This window comes from Dermacentor silvarum, chromosome 1 (genome assembly GCF_013339745.2).
Source record: "Dermacentor silvarum isolate Dsil-2018 chromosome 1, BIME_Dsil_1.4, whole genome shotgun sequence".
NCBI lineage: Eukaryota > Metazoa > Arthropoda > Arachnida > Ixodida > Ixodidae > Dermacentor > Dermacentor silvarum.
Window position 1 is genome coordinate 154319686 of NC_051154.1, and position 26179 is coordinate 154345864.

A 26179-nucleotide genomic window follows, 5' to 3' on the forward strand; every position below is an offset into this window, starting at 1 on the left:
CGACAACGGCAATTGTGCTCTCAACATCTTGCTCGAGAAAGTTCTTTTTTTTTCTTTTTCAGGCAAGGATCGGTTTGTTGTTTGTGTGAAGAGAACGCGATCCTGTTGCTTGTACTACGTTTGCAGTAAAGCGCTACAGCGAACTTCAGGAATTTTGCGTTGAGGTTGTTACTGCCATTGTGATAACGTTCAGTGTATGTGTGCTGCAACATGCAGTTTCATATGTGATAGCCGGCGTGGTAATGCAGTTTATGATGCGAATGTCGCCGCGGTACTCAACCTTTCCTGGATTAAAGCTGTTATATCGGATACATGCGGCGCACAACGTGAAACTACCGCGTATGGTACATCAGCGAAAATCGGTACATAGGAGTTTCAGGCAAACTTCCGGGTAGCGTCGGTAAATCTTCTATGTAAGCACAACATGTACGCGCCAGCGTGCAAAATAACTATAGGGTGGCATAGCGGTACGCCTTCCCTGCGACCTGGACACGCTACCCGTGTAAGTAGTGCAAATTAGTAGGCGCTCATTTGAAAATGCGTAATTATCAAAGCAACTGTATCTCTTATCAGTGTCTGAAGGACATTGGCAGTTCAGAGGCGAACACAGTTTTGGCCACTTAAAATGCAGGATACGTAAATTATAGAATAACATAGAAAATTAATTAGATTAATAATTCAGTAGCTTAGTTAACATTATTTTCACAGAAACATTTGTTTTATTTCATTAGTTTACACAGCAGCCACAAGCGACATCTTCGTAGAAAGCGGGGATGAGTAATCAGTCATGGTCAGGCCACGCAGCACAAGCCATACCTGTACATGGCGTGTAAATGTGTTTTTATTGCGATAGCAATTATATGGACACTTCAACCGGATTTCTGCCGTCGGCGTCGCCGTCGTCGCCACCGTCGCCGTGAGGTTCCCTATAGATAAAATCTTCGCCGCGCGCCGTATGCCCGAGCGGAAGCGTGCGGGGACGCGCGCTATCACGGAGAGCGAGCGCACTCAATCTCCCACGCGCACGCAAGGAAGCGGGAAGCCAGCGCCGGAGAGGGGGGGGGGGGGGTGTCACTTCTACTCTACCAACAACCACGCTCGTCGCTCGCTCGCACCGTCGCTTATCTCCACACGGCTCTGACCTTTATGCACCGTGCATTCGCCGCTCAGTTTCCGTTGAAGCGATAGACCGCACGTACCTTCGCCCGTTGCTGCGGCGTATGCGCTTGCTGCCAGCGTTTTGACAGTCGTTGTCTGCAGTCATTCAGTGTGATCTATTCATGTTTGCTTGTGCGCGCTCACACCACGCTTGTTCAATCAGTTAGTAATAGTCGGGCCACATATTCCAACGCACGCTACACATGCAATGCTGCCCGGGTCGGCAGTGCAGCGCTACAGGTGTGTCCCTTCGCACGCGCTGCCCACGCGAAGCGCTTCTCATCAACACCACCGTTTCCCACGCGCCTTCTCGTGGTCATCGAGTCTCTCTTCATGTCGGTCTACTTACGGCGCAGCACACCTGCTTACTTAATCAGCTCATGTTTACTACAATTCATATTGCTACCAAAGCCGCTCACCTTACTTCGTATGACATTGCTGTGTTGCTATCGCATTCATTGCTTCGCCCTTAGGGCGAAACTGTGACGTTTTTTATTGTAGTAAGCAGATCTTTCGGTTTCTTATTTATCGTTTTGTTCTCTACGAGAGAAACAATGGGCCAACTACTGCAATAACTACGGCTAAGCGAAGCAGCAGTCACGTTGCGCAAATCTTGAATGTAAAATAGATAACAGGGGCGCAAAACTAGCGGGAAGGGTTCTTCGCCACGGATTCGTAGTACATGCTCGCGATGAAGTGCAAAGCTTGATTTTAGGTTCGCTTGCTCTCTGGACTGAAAAGAGCGTGCAGAGTTTGCGCCTTCGCCGAACGAAAATGTGTTAAGGCAACAACAATGAGAAAGTGCGCGCTGGCTGCGCATTTATCCGCATGTACAGCGGCAACAGCTGATCGAGCAAATCGGTGCGCTGCTGCGGGCCATGTTAAACGTGCCAAACTGAGCAGGTTTTAAGATTTCGGTAATCCTGGCGAGGCCAGTGTGACGTATCCAACTTCGCCGGCCGCTGTCTCGCACGCTCGAAACACCGGACTATCTATCCGCGTCTTAACAGTGAATCAAAGCAGCAGAAAAGTGCTTGTACTTTCCCGACCATCCAACAGTGCACGAGTACTTCGGTTCCACGACCAATGGGTTCAAGAATACACCGGTTATTTTCATCAGAATCTCGTGCGGGTCCGCTGTCACGCCAGATGTTTGCACACACCGTGCGACCACTTCAGCCTCATTACCCACTGTGCCTCTCTCAGATCGGCTAAAATGATTTGGTCGGCGTAAGCTACTCGCTTTCCTTCCGCAAAACAGTGCAAACCGGCATCACACTGCACGAAAATCATCAAACTACAGTGTACTGTACATCAAACACAGCGGTTGCGGCAACGCGGGGACCTCCGTATATCCTCCATGTTGCACAGTGTAGCCAGACGCGGCCAGTTTTCGCAGCGCCCCCTGCAGTTCATTTGAGTTGCGAATACGTTTAGTTCCCAGCGAGGAGCTTTGATATTGATGCCCCCCCCTCCCGTGCGTATTTTGTCAGTGGCCAAGGACAGAATTAGAGGTCAGAACACGCGCTCTCTATGGTCAACTTCCAAGCTGTGGAGGGCTACTTTCTCATGGTGCCATTACGACACTTTTTACAGCGAAACTGTTTATGGCTAGGGTTCCGTGCATTTTTGTTCTGCGCGAGCAAATATGTGGGCCTCTCCTGGTAATAGTGCAGAAAGGGTCCAACCGCAATGGCACATACCCCTGTGGACTCCGGGTGGTGGGCTCCGGGACCTGTAACGCGCCCTTGAACTACCCTTGTCGCACCTAGGACCAAAATAGGTCCCAATAACAAGAGTAACAAGGATCGGATCTTAGCCCAAAAGCCGTCACGCGTCGGCCACGTCTACGTTCGCACCGCCCTCTCTTTGTCGGCGTTCCAACCGCTTGCGTGCCTAGTTTCCTGCCGCTCTCCCGGGGCGGCGGCACCGTCGCGCGTGTAAGGTGCCGTTCTCCATTTTGAATTTCACTTCTCTCGTCGTAATGTGGGGGACAGCGACCACAAGGCCATCGTCACCGCCATCACGACCAAATGATGGCCACCGATCATGACTCACCGACCAAGACACACCGATCAAGAATAAATGTGTGCGTGTGTACCGCAGATGATCCAGACCACCGATAAAGAATAAATGTGTGTGCGCGCGCTTGTGTGTGTGTGCCTTTCGTCGCGATTACCGCCGCCGTCGCTCAATACAATAAAATGTGTTCGTACCTTTTATGAAAGTTCTGTGTCACCTCTGTATCGTGTGCTAAACATCTTCGCTGGTCATCCACCTTCACACATTGGAATGGCTCATGATTTTTTTTTTCGTTTTTTTAACGGCAAGCTTTACCAAATCAATGCAGATGCTTTTCACATACGCGCGTGGCATTTTTCTTGTAGTGATGCGCACAAAACTCAGGACCCTTCGCTTGTGCAGGAAGAAAGAGGAACTATTTTGCTTTGCATAATGAAGTTCATGCGTCGCCTGCAGTAAAGGTATTGATTTTCCATTTCGCATTCATGAAAGAGTTTGAATATACTATCCGAAAATAGTAGCTCTATCCCAAGTAACCCATTTTATGGTTCATTGCCTCCCGACTCATGCGCCATTTCATCACATAGTGCCTCAACCAACCGCTCACTCTCTCTTTTTTTTTGCCCTATGCCATAAAAGAGTGGAATTCATTACCAGTATGGCTTGTCACCGCTCCGTCTTTTTTTTTTTTGTTATTGTTCACAGTGCTGCAAAACATGTGTTTTTACATGAAAACTGGCCACCTGTGTTGTGTATATTTTACATATGCTTCTCTTGACTGCACTTATTTTTGTAGCCTATTCATATTGTTTCTCCCCTACAATAAAGCCCAATTCATGTGCTCTATAAATAAGTAAATAATAAATAAATAAATAAATAAATAAATAAATAAATAAATAACATAAAAAGTACCACGCCTGGGGCTTTGTCCCGCTTTACAATCGGGTAACAGTCAATGGAGTCTGACTGTTGAGCTGGCTAAGCTTTAGTTAGCTGCTCTGTCTGTCAATGATACAAGGAATAGCAGAAAAAATACAGCGGCGACAAAAGAGCAAACACCACAATAGCTCGTAAGCGCTTGTATTTTCCATTTACACCTTGGTTTAGTCTGTGAGGTCTGACTGTCGTGTGTGTGTGTGTGTGTGTGTGTGTGTGTGTGTGTGTGTGTGTGTGTGTGTGTGTATGTATGTATGTATGTATGTATGTATGTATGTATGTATGTATGTATGTATGTATGTATGTATGTATGTATGTATGTATGTATGTATGTATGTATGTATGTATGTATGTATGTATGTATGTATGTATGCATATGTATGTATGTATGTATGTATGTATGTATGTATGTATGTATGTATGTATGTATGTATGTATGTATGTATGTATGTATGTATGTATGTATGTATGTATGTGCATGCATGTATGTATGTATGTGCATGCATGTATGTGCGTGTGTATCCTGAAGGATGGATTAATCAATGTGCGGCTGGATGGATGGGCAATGTGTAGCATTACATATCCATATGCCCTTAATTTGAGCTCATTGTTTACTACACGATACAGGTTTTAGACAACTTGAAGCCAGAAATAATATGCAGCCCTTTTCCTCGAGCAATTGTGCCTTGCGCCCTCCTATTTGGCGCTGATTTTTCACGTAGTCCAACGCTGTGCGCAAGGTATGACAGGAAAGTAATGGAAGGAAAAAATAACTATTGAACCGGACACTAAGGAACAAAATTTTGCGAAATAGGTATACAAGCCTTAAAAAAAAGAAAAAGAAGAAGGAAAAGTGGAGCAGGCATGCCTTAACTTCGAAATGTTTACTATATGATTTAGCTTACATGATAATTGCGTGGGCGTTACACACGCTGCATTTGGCATGCTGTGTTCTTCATGCATGGAAGTTGACACTTAAGGCATAGACTGATTAAAAGAAGGCTCGAATTAGCGAATGCTTTATCTAACGCACCTGTCGAACTTGCCTGGCTCAAGGCCATTTTGAGTAAACGAGCTTTTTCCTATCTTTCTTTTTGTTGGTTGTAATTATAGTAAGACTTTCCTTGTGAGACTACCAACTGAATCGTTATAGAACATTCTGTAGGCCAATCCATTAGCAATTCAGCTTCACAACTTAGCGCTCCTTTAACCAAGGGACTTCCTTGCAGCAGCACGGGACAACAGTCTGAGGAGATTTTGGTTATGCTTATTGGGGAAAAAAGCGGTGGGGCTTTAGCAATCGTGTCTAGAATATGTGTTCATTTCAATAAACTTCTCATTTGCGAATCAGCACCCGCCCTGTCGTTACCGTCCGTGCGTTCTTGCGCCTCTACTCAAGACGGGGCTTTAGCAAGTAGAAAAAGTGACCTACATTTGCGGAATGTGCTTCCGTCGCGCACTGGTGGCTGTATACATATACAGAGCACTCGGACACAGCGCACAGCAAAGCGCGAGCACTTACCGCCGCCAGGCCGCTGCACCAAGTAACCGGAGAGCGGGCCAACGTTGCTGCCGTTGCTACCGGCGCAGGCTGCAGTCATGGCGTGCACACTCATGCGCTGAGGAGGAGCATGCGGAGCCGGACGCTGCGACCGTGTGGGCCGTCGAGCGCGGATCCCATGACTCGAGAGGCGCGCTTCACCGCGTGGCGCGCTCTGTCGCCGCGCGCAGCACAACTCGCAGCAGGCGGCTTGACTCGCTCGCACTTGGAGCTGGGCCCCGTGTCAGCCGACCACTACTGCCTTACTCAGCCGGAGTTGACTGCTGGCGGAGAAGACTTGCGCTGTGCATAAAAAAAAAGACAAGACAAAAAACAGAAAGTGAGTGCGAGGCACGGCGCTGAGCTTTTGTGCTCATGAATGTAGTGAGATAAACCACGCAAAGAAGTTGTCTATTCGAGTGAGGTGTAAGAAAGGTAACTTCCATTTCATTTCTTTTCATAATTACGTTCCAAAGAAAATTCGGGGCTCCGACACAACAGACTGCGTTGCTGGCTGTTTGATACCGACCATGACGCAGTCGGTTATCACCTCCGTCGCACAAAAAGCGTTGTGGAACTCTCCTAACAGCTTATTATTATTATTATTATTATTATTATTATTATTATTATTATTATTATTATTATTATTATTATTATTATTATTATTTGATTTGTAAACATATATACACTTGACAGGAAAGGGAAAGCGAGGAGCAGCTTCGCTGTAACAATAAAGAATATATTTGGTACACACAGCTAGTTGGGCGAGTTGGTTCAGCATTGCAAGCGTGTAAATGCGCCTATAAGAGACAAGGACGAAAGGAAGTGCTACGTGTGTCTTGTACTTCCCTTCGTCCTTGTCTCTTAAGTCCCATTTACACGTGTGCAAATAATATATATTCCTTCAGAAGAGCACCATCCTTCAAAAGTCGCGAATAGTCGGCTCGTATTTTTGTTATCATTGCACACTGTCCATACGCTTGCATTGTATCTCACATTTGCATCGGGACTATTCTGAGACATGCTACCTAATGCTGAAACAATCAACGCGCCTGCGCGCCGTGGCCGAGCAACGACGCTCCACGCTGTCGATGACTAGCCACCCGAGCTGAGCAATGCCGACGCTCACTGGCTTTCTGACGATGAGTGACACGTTTCCCGAAGACGAGGGCGTGGCCTCGCGCGCTCCTCAGACTCCGAGTTTCGCGCGCGCGCACAGAGAGCCCCAATTCACTGAAGTACAACTGTGAGGGAAATCACAATTTCCCAGGTCTAAACGCTCATTTAGTATGTACGGATAGCTCGGTTCGACTTCCTCGGCCGTTGTGATGAGGTGTCTAATACTAAAAAACAGTTAATGAAGTCACTTCAGGTAATTAGCACATTAATTACACCGTCTCACTCATTCTCTGATGTCCACTACCTGTTACATCACGGCTCCGAAAAAAAAAACATACTGTCATCTTGAAAAGCGTATTTTGAACTATTACTGACAGTCTTCGTCGAAACCCTCATGCCCTATGTATGTAACTATAATGACGACAGGGCAACGACGGTGACGAAACGGAGACTCCGAAATAAGGACGGGGCAAATCTCTACTTGTGGCGGCTCCGCATAACGTCAGGCAACATCGAAATGAGGTTGACAAGAAGACCCTACATGTGGCGTACCACACGTGATATGTCTTCAGTCAATCTACAAGCTAACATGGCGCCTATCTCACAACGTCACAATATTTTATTCAAATTCGCAAATGGACTGGAAGAGTCCCAGCGTCAGGCGTTTGACTTTTGTTTTGCAGTGCAAACATCGTTAGGCAGCTACCACGAGCTAGAAAATGTTGTCCTTCGAAACAGTGTGCCGCTGAAAGTCACGCTTCGTCATCTTGACGAAAGCGCAGGAACGGTTTATCTCATTTGCGCCGGCACTCAGTCCCGCTCGGAGCCTATACAACGCCGCCTTCCATTCGCTACCGGTGCAGCTAGCTTGCGAGATTTATTGTGCGCTTTGTGGAGCTCGTGCATCGTCACAAGTTCGTGCGGCAACGCAATTCAGTCGGCAACACAACACCTAAGCCGAAGCCGTCGGACGAACGCGCGTACCTGCTGGATTCCATAACGTCCGCAGGTATCGTATGTAGCAGACTATAGCTTCTGAAAGCTCAGCGGAGCGATCCCTTTTGTCGGAAAATCGCTGACGAGCTCGAGAAAGAGTGCAGCTCCGAAGCGGGGCGGATCGGCAACGCCGACGAGCCCAATTGGAGAGAGCATTGCTGCAGGCACGTTGGATTTGTATCGGCTGGATGCCGACAGAGTGCTCCTGCGATATATCCCTTTCTGTCGAGGCTCTTCATGACTACCGCATGATGCCAACAGACAATGAAGCCAAGAAAAACATAAAGGAAATTAACCCACTTAATACTGAAATGAATTGATTATGAATGAGGATGAATTAAACCTGCAATAAACTTCATATTCTTTCCTATGGTAATGTATAATAGAAAGGAAATTTGAAGAAGCGACAACTTGCAACCGGCAGGCACCTAACAGACAACCTTAGCTTGCCACGTGTTGAGCTGCGGTGACAGCGGTCCCTCCGTGCATTGCCATGGGTACTTGTGCACATGTATTAAACGCAATTCTAGGACTGTTAGATAGCGCCACTCACTACTGTGGTGATGGATGTGGCCCTTTCAACTGCAGGCGCACAGTCCGTGATGTTAGGAGCAGAAAGCTGTCCAAAAACCCTTTTACACTACGTTGTGTCATCAAGACTGCCAATTTCGAGGCTCTCACCATGCAACGAGCGAAATATTGAAATGTTGAATAAATAACAGCGGAGGTTAAATTTTCGATAAGCATGATGTTCGCACGCACGCACGCACACGCACAAAGCAACAAAAGAAGAACGAAACGTGCAACAGGTGACACAAAATCAAAATTATGGGATTTTACGTACCAAAACCACCACATGATTATGAGTCACACCGTAGCGGGGGTCTTCGGATTACGTTTGACCAAATGGGGTTCTTTGACGTGCACACAATACACGGTAAACGGGTGTTTTTGCATTTCGCCCCCATCGAAATGCGGCCGCTCATTTCCCGAGCCACCTGAGTGGATCAGTGTTTATGATGATTTGGTTCTTTGAAGGAACTTTGGTATTTTACTAGTGCGGATTAACGATTGAGAATTGTATTGGTGCAGTGTATACATATATTACTCGTATGTTGATGTCAATGATAACAAGGCAGAAAGGAAAAAAAAAAGAAGCGCAATAGCTCAGTGGTTATCGCGTTCGGCTATAAAATTCACTTTGCTTTTCTGGCGGTGAAGTTTTATTTTTCTTCGCGCTGTGGCAATTACGAAGCGGGGGAGGACGAGATGGCCTGATGACGACCAAAAATCGTTGTTGTGTGTCGTCGATCACGACAATGGTCGTCGTCAGCGTAACGGAATCGATGGACTGACGAACACGATAAATGGTAATATTTAGTCTTCGTTTCTTTTTGTACCGTGAAATCAAATAGAGGTTGTACACTGCGAAAATTTTTATTGTACTGGCATTATGGAATACCTTTGTCGTGCTTTGATATTTATTGAGCTGAAAGATGCTTCTAATAGCTTTCTTTTGCACTGTATACATTTTATCGAGGTTACTCGTAGAGGTAGCACCCACAGAAGGTGACAGATTTCACATGGGAAGAGAACAAGGGGTTATATTGCAGCTGTTTGATTTAAAAAAGGAGCAATGCTCGACAAGGATTCTAACTGACCGACTGTACGCGCCAGTTTAGACAAGGTGTAGTCTACGTATTGGTTTGATAACGTTTTTTAATGAGAAATCACTAAGTGGCAAACATTTACCGACAATTTCAAGCTCATCAGAATTTATTTGCAATGTTTTGCATTTTGCAACACTGAGAGATTTATTTTGGGGACAGAATTTGAACGCTTGACTCCTATTTGCATTAATTTTATAGCGTTGTGCTTCGCCCGTGTGCAAAGGTGGACAAATGCTGTGTTGGCTTGAACTGTCAGCAAATCACAATCAAACTCTTTAAAAAAACATACTTGTATCACCTGCGAAAACTTCCTTTCAGTAAAGTTTACTATGTCGTTGATATAAAGGTTAAACAGTACGGGGCCTAACTGGCTGCCTTGAGGCACGCTGCTAGTGACCTTTATAGTTTCCAATAGAAAACCATTAGTGCCCACGCATTGTTTGCGGTGAGAGATGTACGAATTGAAAACGTTGTAGTGGTAACGCCCTTATTCCATGGAATTGTATGCATTTTTTATCAGCAACTCGCGATTAAAACAAGCTAATGCTCTGCAGAGAAGTCTATAAGACACATTCCTTTCTTTAAAGCTCTCGAGGGCGTATTCCTTTCATGAAGGAACGCTTGCTGAGAAGACTTATTCGTACAGAATTCAAATCGCCACTGTGTTAGGAGGCCGTGCTTGTCTAGGAATTTCAACAGCCGCATTTCGATGGGGGCGAAAATAAGAAAACACCCGTGTACTAAGACTTAGGTGCACGTTAAAGAACACCAGGTGGTCCAAATTATTCCGGAGTCTCCCACTACGGCGTACCTAATAATCAGATCGGGGTTTTGGCACGTAAACCCCATAATTTTTTGTTTAATTTCAACAGACGTGCCAAAACGTTTTGGAAGATCGGAGCAGTGATATGGGACAGTAGTTAGCCAAACAATTTTTGTCGCCTTTCTTATGGATTACAATTACTTTAGGTATTTGCATTTTACTTCGAAAGTACGCTGGTGAGAAAACACAAATTGAATAAGTAGGTTAAAGCTAGGGGCAGACAAAACGTCAAATAGAAAGTTAGTTGATTTTATCTGAAATCCAAGCGTATCGCAAGATGCGCTATTTGCGAGGAATAGAAATGCTTACATTGTTTCGCTGTCGGAAACTGCTTTCAGAAAAGAAAAAGATGTCATGGCTACAACCTGCGATATACGGATAAGAGCTAGCACGCATGACAAGCGTGGAAATTTCACATAATAATTATTAAATGGATTCGACAGTGCCGTTTCCTTAAGAGTATGACCGCTGCTGATTTCGGCTTTCTGATTTTTCTAGAGCGTCTTAAGGTCACGTAGGTCTTAAGTGCTTGTCATATAGTTTGTTAATATGCCAAGAATAAACTCGTAAGCTTGATTGGAGTCGTAGATTACATAGAGCTTTGATGAGTCACCGCTGCCAATGTCACTGCGGAAGCTCGCTAGTGCTTTATTAGACATTATTCAAAGAGTATGTGCTGAATGAGTTTTTCTTTGCTTCGAAATCTTGTCAACGCCCATGAAAACGCAGAGATGATCACTAATGACACGTGCAACTAACGTTGATCATAGTATAGACATGTCAAAATTTGTAATGAAAAGATCTAGAAGGGTTGCCGAGTTGCAAGTTTTGCAAATGCACTCCAAGATTACGTTTTTGCAACTGTTGCTATTCAAAATTATCTGGAGATATTGTGCAGCAATGTCATTACATAACATGCTAATGTTCAGATTACCTCCTAGAATTATATAAAAATTGTTTTCATATATGTAACTGATAGATGAATAAATGAAATCAAAGAATTTGAAAACATTGCCGTCTGGTGATCGATAAATTGCCGACAGCACTGTGTTGGCAGTCATTACAAAAACAATTACATAATCTTCACAAATAACACATTATTGTGTAAGTGTTTTACACTGAAACCATTCTTTTATAAACAAGGACACACCACTACCACGACTTGTGGAGGGGTTCATAGAAAAGTTAGCATAATCCGGAAAGATAAATTTATCGTTGTCGGTTTGCCACGTCTCTGTGACCATAACATCGAAGCAAAAATCAAATGAGCCCAAAAGGGACCTCATCTCTCCGTACTTGTGGTTTAATGATCGTACGTTAATATAAGAACATCGAAGCAGCTTTGTACATTTAGCTAAAAAGAAAAATTAGGCACTACACATTCCAGATGTCTGTCCATGTAAGCGAAGTTTTCTTAGCTTTGGCGAACGGTGCATTGAAACACAACACATGATATATACAATGTTCAGGTCTCTTAATTTACAGATTACGACGTGTTCATGGTTTTGGATAGTTTTGGTTCCTCTTGCTCCGCAGCTGTCCGGATCTTCCGAGGGGGCCCCATTCACAATTGAGAGAAAGGGTCTTTTGCAACTCTTTTACATCGCCTGATGACGTCATTTTACTCTTTTATTGGTTCGTAGATCAGAGTGACGTTTCCCAGTTATTTGCGAAACGAAACTGCTCTTGGTATTGCCTAAAGGCCCCTGATGACAATTTCCGCACGTTTTAATCGCTTGCTACATGCGTATGTGTCATAAATCACGCGAGTAAACTAAGAACACAGTAGCGCGCAGACTTTAGTCAAAGGCCACAGTCGACCAGGGCTGATTATACATATGTATATTCATAAGAGTTAAGGGTGTGGTCCGAATGAGGCACTATATAAGCCGATACAAAAGCGTATATTTTGTGGCACGATTTCCATGAGTTGTGGCAGTGCGACGCTTTGACGTCAGTGTGCCGCTGCACATTCGATAGAGGTTAGACGAAAGATTTCGCAGAAGTGGGTCAAGATGAACCTTGAGTTCAGCATGCTCGATGGGGAGCCCATATTTAACAGTTAGGGAGAACGAAAACTTTCTTTTACGAGGTTGCCGTCACAATACTGCCAAGGTCGCGCTTGTCTTTGGTAAAGTGAGCCCGTTCACCATTTCCTTACAAAAATTTTTCCATTCGTGTACCTCGCAAAGCAATTGCTTTGTCGTGCGTCCATGATCTTGCCTGCCGCAGAAGCACCGCCTTTCTCTGGTTAAGTCCTTTGGCAAAAAATCACTCCGTTTTGTTTCCGCAATTCATCTTTTTTTCCTGAGCCAGTGATCCCTAGTATTTTTCCTGCCAAAAGGAATGATGACTGCAGGAGCGTGGCCGCCCTTTGGTGGTAAATTGTGCTTAGTTTGAACTTCATGCGTAGAGACTGGCGGGTACATAAATCATAGCGGCTACTTCATTAACATTTGAAAGCAAATGCTCGCCAGAAACACGCACAATTCCACGAATTTACAGATTTATTAGACCGGCTATGTTGCTTGTAACATTTAGATCCTGTTTCAATTGGCGATATTTTTCTGTATGCTGGCTGCCCTCTGTACTGCTTCATTACTAAAGGCTTCGAAAGTTAGCCCATAACACACACTTGCAAGATGAAGAGCCATCACACGTAGCACGCATCTATCTACTCTAATGTGAAATACAGATGCCCCATTCGCGTTGCACTATGTCAAGCAGTGTCAGAATTTGGCGTTTTATTATCGAGCTGACTTGCCCGTACCCGGTTCATCGGTTCAGTGCCTGTGTTCTGCTGCTGAGCACGTAGTCGCAAGTTCGACTCCCGGACAAAGTGGCCAGGTTTATTTCGGAGCCCACCACTACGGCGTTGCGTTGTGGTTGAACGTTCAATCAATCAATCAATCAATCAATCAATCAATCAATCAATCAATCAATCAATCAATCAATCAATCAATCAATCAATCAATCAATCAATCAATCAATCAATCAATCAATCAATCAATTTTCCGCTCCGCAATGCTGTCGAGATTAAACATACAGTGCAAATAAACGAATTACGAAAAAACATATCGAACTAAATATCTAATATAAAGAAATTTCACTCAAGCTTAACTACGAATTCTGCAAACAAAGCGGCTGCTGCTCATGTTCTGCTTCTGTGTTTGGGCAGTGAAAACGCTGCCAGCCGTCGGGAACTTAAATGGACACCAAAGACTGATATGAAGTTAAGCCAGATTAGTAAAATACAATAGCAACATAGCCACTCTTGACGCAAGAAGAGGCTAGGTAAGCTAGACAGATTGTTCCCGCATTGAACTTCCCGCACCAGCTCGCCATGGCACGTCATAAATTTTGAGAGAATCTACTTGGGAGTTTAGATATTTTTATCGGTTTAGATATTTTTTTATTGCATTCTAAAGAAACGAAAGACTCAAGTTAACAAGTTTTGAGAAATTTCTCTGACATCACAGTGACGTACTGGAACCGAGGTTGTGGCGCGAATGAAAAAAAGAATGAAGCGATGTTTGGGCGGAATTTTCTGCAATAACCAACCTCTTATCCTACAAATGAATAAAGGCAGAATTTTGAATGACTTCCTTATCAATCTAAGGTGGTGTATTGTTCTTTAGTGTTTTTTATGTACATTGCTTTTATGTCTTCGCACGCATAACAATATCCATGGCGATAGAAGTTCCAGCTCTCCGTGTCACTGTGACTATGTCAAAACCAGTCCAGAAATGGGTTATGTTGTGGGCCTCGAAACAACTATTCACAGCCTCAAATCTGCTTTACGACGTCGTACTACACACGAGCAGATAATATCCGAAATAAAAAACAAATTATCCGTCATTCTCTTGGAAAAATGGCACGATATGATCTTTCAGTGGCTTCCGGGTCATTGCGGCATTGTCTATAACGACTTCGCTGACGAGGCTGCCCGGTCTGCCTGGGAAGGCATCCAGACGCTTTCAATTCTCTTGGCGAGGGCGTACGCTGCAAGATAACCTTGTTTGCATGCTCGCACAACGACACAAGCTTTCTGGAGTTCTCCGAGCGTCCATAAGTCCTGCCTACTTACCTCGGAGCCTTTGTTACAGTGGCAAGTGCCAACTATAGCCTCTCCCGCGGCGATGCAACATTTCTCTACCGCCCATGGCTGGGTGTGGCATTTGCGAAAACGTATTCTTACCGTACTGAAGTGACCGAAACACCAACTTGCGACTTCGTGGATCTGGAGAAACTATTGGACACCTGTTGTGCTCTTGTCCTCAACACGACATTTGGTACATTTCTCTACAGAACCCACTAAACCGACTAGACTATAGAGCGTTTTCTGAAACGAAAATTCTTGGACCGTGGCCACACCCGTCACTTTCGCAGAAAGATGCTCATGTGCTCCTGGTGTTTTTGAGGGACAGCGGCCTCAGTGACCATTTAATGTTCTGACATGAGTCCTATATTCTGTGTGCGCGCAGTGCTCCCTCTCTTCATATTTTCCTATTTCTACTCCCCCTTTCGCTTACCTCCAGTGTAGGGTAGCAAACTGAACGCTCGTCTGGTTGACCACCCTACATTTCCTCTCCTTGCTTTCTCTATCTCTCTTGCTCGCTTCGCTCGCTCGCGCAAGCCTATACTGTCACAGTGGAGCTCAGACGAATCTATCAACACACGTCTCCACAGTTTGGATTTGCGTCTTAACTCCGCCTTCCACAGGCGCCACAAAAGTGTCTCTTTAGCTTGTGGTTTCTTCGGGTCGGCGTGCATTCACGAATGCCTGTTCATTACGCATTGGAATGGCTGACAGCCCTGCCTGCGACAACGGCGGCTGCTATCAGACGATCATGTATGTCCTCTGAGACTGCGCTCGTTACGGCGTGGCTAGAAAAGCACTCTCGACCACTCTTGGGAAACTGAACGACCGCCCCTTGACGAAGGAAATAATCCTCGGACACTGTTTCAAACTGAGTTCAACACAGAAGGATTTGAACGCGTTGCTCTTCTACTTGAGGACATGCGGACTGTGTGATTACCTTGAAGAGTTGTGGCGAGTTGCATCACGGTAGTGTGAGCACTTTCTTTAGAGCGCAGCTCTTAGGCACCCGTTCCTGCATTGAGCGTCGGTGTGACCGAGCGAACGAACGAGAATGAAAGACGGCGAGAGCGAAGAGAGCGCGAGGAAGAAAACAGAGGAAAAGGGTGCAGCGGAAGCATGAGAATGAAAGCGTAGGAGATTATGGCGAAACGGTGAGGAAGGAAAGCGGAGTACCGCGCACCGCGCAGGATCTGTTCTGCGGCGGCGATCGCTATGAGATGGCGTCAGAATAGTGCGCGTCGTCTGTTCACCGATGACGCCATCGATAAGGCATGCGGCGAGAGCGTCCTTGCTTCCTCCATGCCATATATGGAAACAAAGCACTGCATGAGCGGAGCTCTGTCTGCGGCGGCTGCTATGAATCGCGCCCACACCTTACCTACGCGCTGCCTCTCCCGATCCCCCGATTAGCGAGGCAGTCATGCCATACTTTGCTCCGTTTTCAACGTGCCGCACGAGACATTTCGTCCGCGCCAGCCAATATATCGCGAAATGAAAACACGTATAGAGCTGCGCTCAAATTTCGCATTAGGAAGAATCATAATCGTCAGTGAAATTTTTAAGCGAAGCTTTATAGGCTCACAAGTTTCAGCGGCGGTGGTGGTGGTGGTGTCACGCTGAAAAGTGGGCCGATCCTGGTGATTGCGCAGAAAGGGTCCAAGCTCCATATCACATACCCCTATCATGTGGGCCGACGCTGGTGATAGTGCATAAAGGGTCCAAGCTTAATGGAACATACCCCCGTGGGCTCGGGGACCTATAACGCGCCCTTGAACTACCCTTGTCACACGTGGGACCCAAAGAGACAAAATCACCAGCCCTTGTCCTGTCGAGAAAATGGGGGTAAGCGAAGCTTGTCGTCCGATTCTAGCTTGAGGGCTTCCGAAGCCCAGGCGAAACGTCAACGAAGAGCCGCCGACCCTGAGTTTAGGGCAAACGAAGCAGAACGCCTGCGACAGTGTCGTCTTGCCACAAGCTTCGCTTACCCCCATTTTCTCGACAGGAGAAGGGCTCTGAATTCTTTATCCCTCTCTCTAATCTTCTGTCTTTCTATCGTCATTCATTCCCTTCACCACTTTCCCAAGCACAGGGTAGCCAGCCGGCATGTACGCTGGCTATCCCTGTCTTTCTTTCTCTTTTTCCTCCAGGCTGGTGTGGCCTACATTAAGCGCTCCTTAAAATCCATCATGCAAGCTCTAAGTCGTGTGCGTGTGAAGTAGCGGACGAAAACATAGTCCATGTGTTGCTCCTCTGGACGCTGTCTAAGTATGTGCAAGCATTGTGCCACTTACTAATCTCCCCGCAGCCCAGTGTTATTATCAATGTTATGAAACTTGATGCGACCAGTACAAACGCTTATCAACCCTCATCGGTCGTTATCAACCTTATCGAACATGACCCGACCCTTATCAACTCTTATCGGTCCTTGTCAACTTGGATGTCCAGCGAAGCTGTTGCAAAACCACCATTACAATTACTGAGGGAGGTATGCGATGCTTTATTGATGGTTCGGATGCTTGTGTTGAGCTTGTTCTTTATTGAAGCGTATGCTGTTCTGTGTGTTGTATGGGTAATTTCAATGAATGTGTGCTTCACTGTGCTGAGCGCTTGTAGCCTCTGCGTTACGTGAGTATGAGCAATTGCATTTTTTGCTTGCGTACGGAGGTATGATGCATTGTTTAGGAGAGTATGAGCCATTGCATTCGTCTTGCGTGACGAACAGTATTCTCGTTAGGTAGGCATAGAAATGCTTGCGCATTTAAGAGTACGGTGGCCCGCGGACCGCCAGATGCCATCCCTATACCACAGTCATCTCAACACAGAGTGAAAGGCAAGTCCTATTAGCGCGTAACCCTCGGCCGCGGCTTGTCTCGCGCAGACACGCGTTTGGGGCAGGGCGCTGCGCAGCAGGCGCGCGCCAACCACGAGGTTCGTTGACCCGACTCAAATGAAGACGGCACCTCGCCCAGTGAGCACGTGCGGCAAATACGTAACAGCTGCTGGCCGCGTGACGCGCGCAGGTGGATTCCGCCACCTGAGAAAGAGCGCAAGCTTAGCAGAAATAAAAAATAAATAAAAAAGAAAGAAAGCAAAATACATAAAAAAAGAGAACACTCAGACGCTTCGGTACTCTGGAGCTCGCATATCCAAATGACGAATCAACGAGGTCGTTCTACAATCGTTGACGCAGGTGCAGTGATGTTGGCAAGCTCGCTTGGCCAAGCACTCTTGTGAAGGCTGCACACCATGCCTTGCCGATTAGGTTCACTGGTTTCTGTTAACGTGCGTCACGTAGCACAGCATTGCGTGTACTTTTGTAATAGCGGCATGTTGTAGTTTCTAATGTATGTGGCTACCTTGGCGACCGAGAGAAGCCCCACTCACACAAAATGTACGCGAAGGCAAACATGTCGAATCATTCGGGGACCGAAGCTCAGCGCGGCTGCCCTGTGGCTGCACTCAATATCCTTTCCTATTCGCTTGAGAGAGAAAAGAAGTTGAGTCCGGAACTACGGACTCATCGAGAACGGACATGGCATCACTATACTGAAGCTTTACAGACAAGTCTTCCACTGTGACACTTATTAAAATTCAGCGTGTTTTACGCAGAAGTTGGCTTCGCGATCACTGCCGACTGATCTCTTTCTCTTATTTTTATGGAGATAGCATAGCATGCGGGTACATTTATTCTCGTCACACAATCACGTAAGCCTATTTCGGTTCTTCCAACATGTGAACATTAGACCCTCTAACACTACCAACGTGAACAGGTATTTTTCCGCATTTATGAGTTGCCGAATCAAGTGGATCTACTTGTTCCTCCCGAAGCAACTAATATAGCACACTGAAGACGAGGATGAAGGCGAGTGAAAGAATACATCAGTTACTCGTCTTCTATGTCGAAAAGGAATCAACATCAAAATAAAATACTCGTTGTCTAGAACCCTTGTCGAGCGCTGCCACTGCGCGTTTGAGAAAATTAGCTGTTTTTGAGGATCATAGATAATTGCATGTTTTCTCCAGCTCTAATTTTCAGCGTCTTAGGTTCTTTCGGTGTAGTCGGCCCCACAAGTAATGAGACTGCATGCGTTGTCGGATACCTCCAATCAAATTTTATTTACGCAGGTTTGTTTTGGCACTGTCTCGTATCATCCTTGCAATGAAAGCGAAATTGTCAATTTCGTTTCAGCATGTTGTAGATTTTGATTAAAAGGAATTACCTTCGGGAGAGAGAGAGAGAGAGAGAGAGAGAGAGAGAGAGAGAGAGAATAAAATTTAATTTTATTATTAAATTAATGCTCGCTTCACGCTAGTGAAGCGAGCATGGGTATCGCCTCTGCTAGGAAGTGAGTGGTCCGCTCAGTCGAGGAGTCTAGCGACCTTATCTGCCCTTTCTCATTCGATCAGCTCAAGCTGGTCCATCGAGTCGGAGCTGGAGAGCGTTGCCTCCCATCGTCCTGTGGTGGGGTGTGGTATAGGTGTGAAATCGGGTGTGTTTGCGCATGCCCACACCATGTGGTAGAGCGTTGCGCATTCTTCTCAGTGTGGGCATTTGTAAGAGTATAGCGCAGGGTGTATATCGTGGTACAGACTCAAATGTGGGCACGTGTTTGTTTGTACTTTGCGCCATACTGCGGCTTCCTGTCGCGTGAGAGCGTAGTGCGGTGGTGGTAGCGTTATCCGTAATAGGCGGTTAGTGTTGTAGGAGGTGTGTGTGGGTTATCAGTATCGGCTTTGAATGAAACGCCTCGCGTCCCTCTCGCGGCTCCCGGTGTGCGTGCGCTTGGGCTCAGGCGTGTGCCTGATAATTGTTGCGTAAAGACTCGTACCCCGGAGTTCACACTTTGTGTATGTAAGGTAGAGGTTGGTGCGCTCCCGTCAGAACACGATGTGCAGCCTTAGAAATTTTGCTGCTGAAACAGTTTATACATGCCGCCTAAGTCCAGCAGGACTATGACGCACTTTCAGTGCGGTCTCGTCGTGATGGTTAACGCTATCGCTAGTTCCTTCATTTCCGCAACGCTTGCCCCGGAAACCGACGACGTTCCTTCTGGAAGTTTCCCTAAATCAGCTTTGGCTGGGCACAAAAGACTTCATACCGACATGAAAACGACAACACAAACAAAACAAAGTGAGTGCGGGCAGAAGGGATGTCACTTTCTTTGCCTGGGGTTCCCTCTGCTTACACTCTTGCACGGTTTGCCTCGCGCACAATAAATATTCGGTTGCAAGTCAGCTCTGTGACTGTCTCCCTTGTCCCGTTTGTGTGGGCTGTTCTCGTTCGCATATCTGTCGGAAGCTCTTCCCGTACATGCGCACAGGTCGCATCAGCGTCATTGACCTCTTAGTTTAAACAAGGAGTGATACGCACAGATAACAATGACATGCATATGACGTGTACGCATATAAGCTCCTGTCTAGTTGTCAAGGCTGTCGAGGTCCGTGCGAACTGAGCTCCCTTTGCGTAGAACTAAAGGAAAGTGTGTGAAGCGATCAGAACGTTTGGGGCACTATACTGCTATCGCTTTGTACTTATATTTTGCGGGTAGCACAAAGAGAGTCCGGCGAGTAAGGCCAACAAGCACAGTGAGAGACGCTTCCTCCACCGAGACAGACAATTAATTGCAGCAAAAGACTTCAATTTCAAGCTATGCCGCGCTCACGATCTCATTTGATTACGCCTGTACCGCGTGCCGCGCAGTGCTAACGCATCGCGACTGTCTTAGAGAAATATAAGAATAAACTTATAATTTTTTTCGCGTCATCTTCAGTTGTGGAGAACACTTCGCACACTATACTGCCGTCTACATAAAAGAAGTAGAACGAAAGTAACCATGCAGAAACACCGCGAAAGTTAAATAGACACGTGTACTTATAGTGGCTGGCGCTAAAATGTTGATTTCTTCTTTTTATATACACGTTGTCACTGCGCTTCGCCGTGGCCGCATGCAACCGCCCCTACTGCCAGCTCTTCTGCTTTACAGAGTGTTCATGAAGTTTAGCGAAAATGAAAATATCACAGATAGCGAAGGGTGCGCGAAATTGCCCGCGTCTGTAGCGGCCTTCGTTAAAATTACCTTGAAGAGTCACAGCGTGACGCGGCCAGGGTCGTGTTCTTTGTGTCGAGTCCTCCCCTTAAAAAAAAAAAAGAAGAAAAGGAAAACAGGAAAAAAAAAAAGAGACAGTATTCTCATCTGCCTCGCTGTGAGATCCGCATTTGTTCCCACTCCTGTTCCGCTAAGTAGAATTCACTGCGATTGAACGTAAATTTAGCCTTAAGCACACTGGCAGTCCGGTTCCTCGCACTGGGTTTACTCGCATGTTTTCAGTGTGCTCATCGAGAAGTGCCATTCGTACCACGTTCACACGATTACCCTGTGTTTTGATTCACGCTGCAAACTTCAATGTTCCCTCGCACGGGCTTCACAGCGTGTTCTGCGTCATGTACAGTACTGCTAACGTGGCAGGGGGAAGATTCCCTCTCGAGATTGGCGAAATGTTTTTCCCTGTAAATAGATTATAATATTACCAAATCAAAAACTACACCAGTCCTGCGCAATCCACAGCACATTCACAGTGATCGCTGCAGCTTTAATCGTCTTCTTACTTTCAATCGATCGCATTTTCTTCGCTGCTATACAGGGAGAATTTCGTAGAGATGGGCTAAGAGCACGCGCTGGTGGAGCGCAGACCCCATGCGCTACTTGTACAGAGTACGCGGGTAAAAGCGCTCGTGTAAGTAGTATGTCACAAGGGAAACAAGAGAATTGCGCCGACAACGTCCTAGTTTTTTCGGTTTACGTGTTTCGTTTTCATCGCTCCAAGGGGCAGGCTGCACATCGCGGAAACGTAGTCTGTTTCTGCGTTGTTTCGCATTCGGCGGTAATTCGCGTCCGGCGCTTGCACGCTGCTGTGGCGAGTCCAGCTCTACTCCGATTCTGTTGCCCGCAATCCGTTGTTTGCGGACGCGGCGCGGGACTCAGCAACACAGCTGTGCTGTGCGGTTTCATGGGGCGCGTTAGAAGCAGCTGGCGTAGCTCAGCGGCAGCGCGCTTGGCTGGCACGCAGTGGACCCAGGTCGTGTCCTCAGGCGAACGCGGGACTTTTTTTCGCGTTCATAACGCTGTACGCAGTTTCAGAAAAGTTTCCATAAATGCTGTCGCCGTCGAAACAGTTATTTAGTGCCTCCGTTGTGAATGAACAATTTTGTAAAACGTTTGTGTATTGTACACACTTCAGTGCGAATGAAACATAATTTATACGAGGTCAAATTATACACCGAGACTGCAGATTTCAGAACAGGCTATGTAGTGAAATCACGAGTTTAACATTTCTTTTTCCCTATTTACAGAATCAGCCGAATTTCGTGAAATACGTTCGCGACACTGCACTATGTTGGCGACTGGCTGTTTCGCGCCAGCGCAAGCTGGTATACATTGCATACATTGCGAACCGAGTATATGCCGCTTTTTTCCAACTTTCTTCCTGCCTGATTTAAGGAGTTACTGACATAATATTTCCGTCTTTTTTGACGTAGGTGACAGCTCAAGCCCGTTAGCTTGGTTTAGTACTTCATTTTATTATTTCTCTAATTAATGCGTCAACTTATGCTAACAGTCAAAGAGGATATTAATCCAGCCAGCGCAAGCCTTCACAACGACGTCCCTGAGCTCGAGCGAGGCTCTGCGACATAAAGCTCTATGAAACAGTCGTAATATGAACACGCATTGATTGCTTGCAAGATATGCAAAAATAAAAATTTCAGTAAACAAGAGTGCACGAATTACGGCACGGTTTTAGGTCAGAACATTCGTAAACACTTGTTTATTGACGCCCCGAGAACGTCGCCAAGAACACACAACTATACATGCGCTTTTCACCGGACACATACAATCTGTTCCGATCACACTTTATTGTGTAACCCGAAATCCTGTAAAATCAAAGCACCTGAGTAATAATTAGCACCATGCAACACCGTCTCTATAGTATAACGCTAACTGACGTATTCACTGGCTGTGGACCCGATATCTTCAAGCGGTGGTGGTCTTCCATGCGCACCCTTCTTCCTAAATACGAACATCCCGAACAGTTAGAGCGTCAAGTTCATAAATACTGTAGTCTCGTGTGGGCACCACCCGCTGGAGCTGTATGTTTTAAAACAGCTCTTGGACCCTAGCGAAGCGTCAAGCTCAACAAAATGGTCAACGAAGAACCACCGGACGAAGGTATGGTTGACTCGTTAATACGGCAAAATATAAATTTTAACAACTTCCTTTAACCGTATCGTCTTACTTTTATCTCTTTATCTCATCACATAATTTCTGTACCTAATTGAGGTACCTCCAAAAGAGCAGATAATAGTATAAGCGGTTTTAATTCATGTGCGCGTGGTTGTCGTGGCGAAGTAATTGGCCTCGAAGAGACTGTCACAAGGGGACGGCATAATTAGAACGCGATGATTCGTGATCGGTGCTGTATCGAAGCCATCACGCCATTTCAGATTAGCGAACATTGAGGTCAATTGAAATCAGCGGCACGAGAGCCGTCTAGTCATCTATTATGCTACACGAGCGCGAGCTCTAATTTTCGAAGAGCCAGTGGAAGTAACGTGGTGTTAGAGTTAGACACTTCTTCATTGTTTCGCTTGTTGTGAAGTCTTTTTTTCCCCACAGTGCTGTGCTGGTCTGCGTAAATAAAATCCAGCTGCGGGTGCAGCAGCTGTGCTTAAGTTTCTCTCCTCTTTCATGTTTCGAGTTGTTGATTGCGGTGCCTTTTTTAAAATGAACAGGCATCAACTTGCAAAACTGTCACCTCTGCCGAATCAAAATTGTTATTGGTTATCTCGCGCAGGCCTCTGACATGTGGCGAGAGACAGAGGGAAAGTGTGAGAGAAGTGCGGCTGTGCATGTTTGTGAGTTCAAACTCGTACTGTAGGATTCCCAGCCCAGCGCTTCTGCAGTAAGCAGCAGTTTCAGGAAAACTGGCTGCCATAGCGAAGACTGCTGGTTGCAATCAAATTAGAAATGCCATCTTCGCAAAGGGCACAAAGCATATTCGTTACCTTGCCCCTTCCCCTTTTCAGAGTGTGCACTGTGCCTTTTCTCTTGGTGCGATACATTCTGTTGCAATTATAGAGAGAGCTGAACCGCTACATCATTTTATGTCCATGCTTAAGCACGCATATATAATTGTGGGAGTTACTCTAAACACAATTATTTTGAGCCCTTTCTCCTACATATTTCTCGACAAGGCGACCACCTGTATGCAGCAGGCGAGTGAAGAAGGAACCGAACTTTATATTGACGTGAAGCTGCCTATGCAATGTAGGAGCGAACGCGACTTCTCATAACGTAAGTAGTATATGTGTATTTTATTTTTTTAATGGTTGCAGTAATATCCTCAGAACAGAAGTGAACGCGATGACCACCGTTCAGGAAACACAGCAAAAAAAAAAAAAAAATATGGGCAGTTTTGCCCAAAGAGCGAAGCATTGAAAGCGCGATAGCAAGGTATAATAGCGTTGCGCCGATGCTCCACAAACGGCGTTGTAAGAATATGCGGGGGCGTCATGTTGGCGCGAGACAGCACGCGAGGCAACTTCTGCTGTGGAGCAGAAACAGCGCCCTGGCAGTTAACAGGCGTCTCACAACGCTGCCATGACGAGGAGCGCCGTCACTGGCGTTGCAGGCGTCGCACCTCAGTAGTAACAGAGGTGGCCGAAGTTGTTATCTTGAAGGATACTGCACTTTCCGCTCAAACCACTGTATGCACCATGGTGGGATGTGGACACAGCTGCTCAGCAGGAGCGCTAGTGTTTGTGCGCACACAACTCATACTGCAGTGCTACGCTGCAGACCCGATTAAGCGGAGCATGAGGGTGCATTCATTTGGCTTCTTCGTTTTTCCAGCCAAACAGACTGCGCTCCTGTCGCGTGTCTGGAGAACGCCTGACTCTCCATGCTCGGGCCACATGCATGCGCGTCTATATCGGAACAGCAAAATGACAGTGGTGCCAACGGCGATTGCATGAACGTATCTCGAGCGTTCGAATAATTGCCATTGCAATAAAATGTAAAGAGAAAGAAATACATCAAAGCGCTGCTGACAAGCATGCGGCACACGCAACTTAAAACTGTAGCAGCGCCGTATAACGTCTTCGGCGTACAACATGTCGATAATTGTAGAAACGCCTCAATTTGACACCTAAGAAAATAAATTGCGAGTCCAGCGACAGCTCTATCTACTAAGGGCACCGGCATGTTTGCACATATAATCTAAAAATTCGAATACTCGATTACTGCAGGGTACAGTAACTTGCAGAGCGTTCGGTCGTTATCTCGTGATACTCAGAGTCGTTGGTTGCTTGGTTTGTTGCATAGAAAAGAGGCTGTTCTAGCAATGCAAACATATTGCCGGAAGTTACATCATCTAGCATTTGTGTTAATGAATAATTAATTATATCCTCAGGACCATAATTATTACAGCCCTGTGGCTCTTATCACTGAATAAGGCGGCCAGAATTCATAGCTTTAACAATACGTGTGTCACCACGCACCTATCTAATTTGAAACACGAGCGGACAACATAACTTTAGCGTTTAAACGTTGCGACGAGTCATCTGCCCGTAAAGAATCATAGCAGATCTATGGTGCATTACTGTGGCAGCAGGAATTCGTCGCACGAACCAAACTAAGCCAGTTACTTCATGGGTGGTGGATAAGTCGAGTATGAATTACGATAGTCGTCTGCAATTTTGAACTGGTTGTACCACTTGGCCAAGACATCTTAGGGTAGCCCTTGCCGTCTGGACCACAGCTATTCACGTTTGTTGAAACTCGATCAGCCGATTTTTTTTTGCATATAATGGCATTCAAGCCGTATGTGTATTTCCATGAAAGGAATTCTTTATATTTTATTTTAAATTCCATCACTCATAGCGCCTTAGCCCACATGGAAGTAAAATGGAGTAGAAGGAAGCAAGTGCTTGCAACCTTTCCACCTGATCTTCAATTAATCCTACCTACCTAGTTCAAGCTAACGCTCCCGAGTGAATGCGAACCGGAGCTCAATCAGTTAGTAGCTGTGGTAATTTATCATTGTCGAAGACAGCGGGTCAAACATGGCAACACGGAGACGTTTTGTGACAGCTCCTCGTGTTTCCCGCTGCCTTTTCCAAAAGAAATAAGTCACAGAGCATCGTACTCGTCCACGTATCACCAGCGAAAAATGCCAAGTCTCAGACGCTCTCTACGCGAGACCACCCATCTTAGACTCCTGTGCATGCCGGTGCACTTCGCTCTTCCGTTACTCCGTTCCGATCGGCGTTTATTGATAGGACCAAAAAGCGGCCAAGGTTGAACCGCATACGTCCAGTGAGTGAAGCCCGTGGTGTCACATTACTAAAGAGAATCCCCATCCTACTGCGTCCGCAAATTCTGTAGTGAAGGTCACGTCCATCACGAACTATCAAGAAACAAATCTCGCACGCTCGATGTTTTGCGGTGCTGCGTGTGCAGGCATAAGGCAAGGACAGCCAATGCTTCAGCTACAGCATGCTCATAGCTGGACAGGAATTTGTAAGTTTTGTCTGTTAAGAAATTTACACTTCTGCCCCTCAGGCAATTGTTTTACATTCTCCATTTTGACAGGATGAAGGTGCGCAGCACTGAAATGTAAACGTGAACTAGAAGGTGCCGTTCGCAGGGAGGCAGAGAACGAAAGAGAGAGGGAGAAAGAAACAGAGAGCGAAAGAAAGATGCTCTTTAATAAAAATTGGATAGATATGCCAGGCAGCACGCCTAACAAGCTATCTT

At 46.0% G+C, this 26179-nt stretch overlaps 1 protein-coding gene across 4 annotated transcripts in view; it reads right to left on the minus strand.

Annotated features, from left to right (window-relative positions):
* Positions 1–26179, minus strand: part of LOC119436262 (uncharacterized) — a 694308-nt gene that overhangs the window by 591263 nt on the left and 76866 nt on the right. For all 4 annotated transcript variants that reach the window (XM_049656511.1, XM_049656518.1, XM_037703060.2 and 1 more), the window contains exon 2: positions 5639–5959. In XM_049656511.1, coding sequence (XP_049512468.1) covers positions 5639–5732 — 94 coding nt within the window. In that variant the 5' untranslated portion in view covers positions 5733–5959. The remainder of the gene's footprint in view (positions 1–5638; positions 5960–26179) is intronic.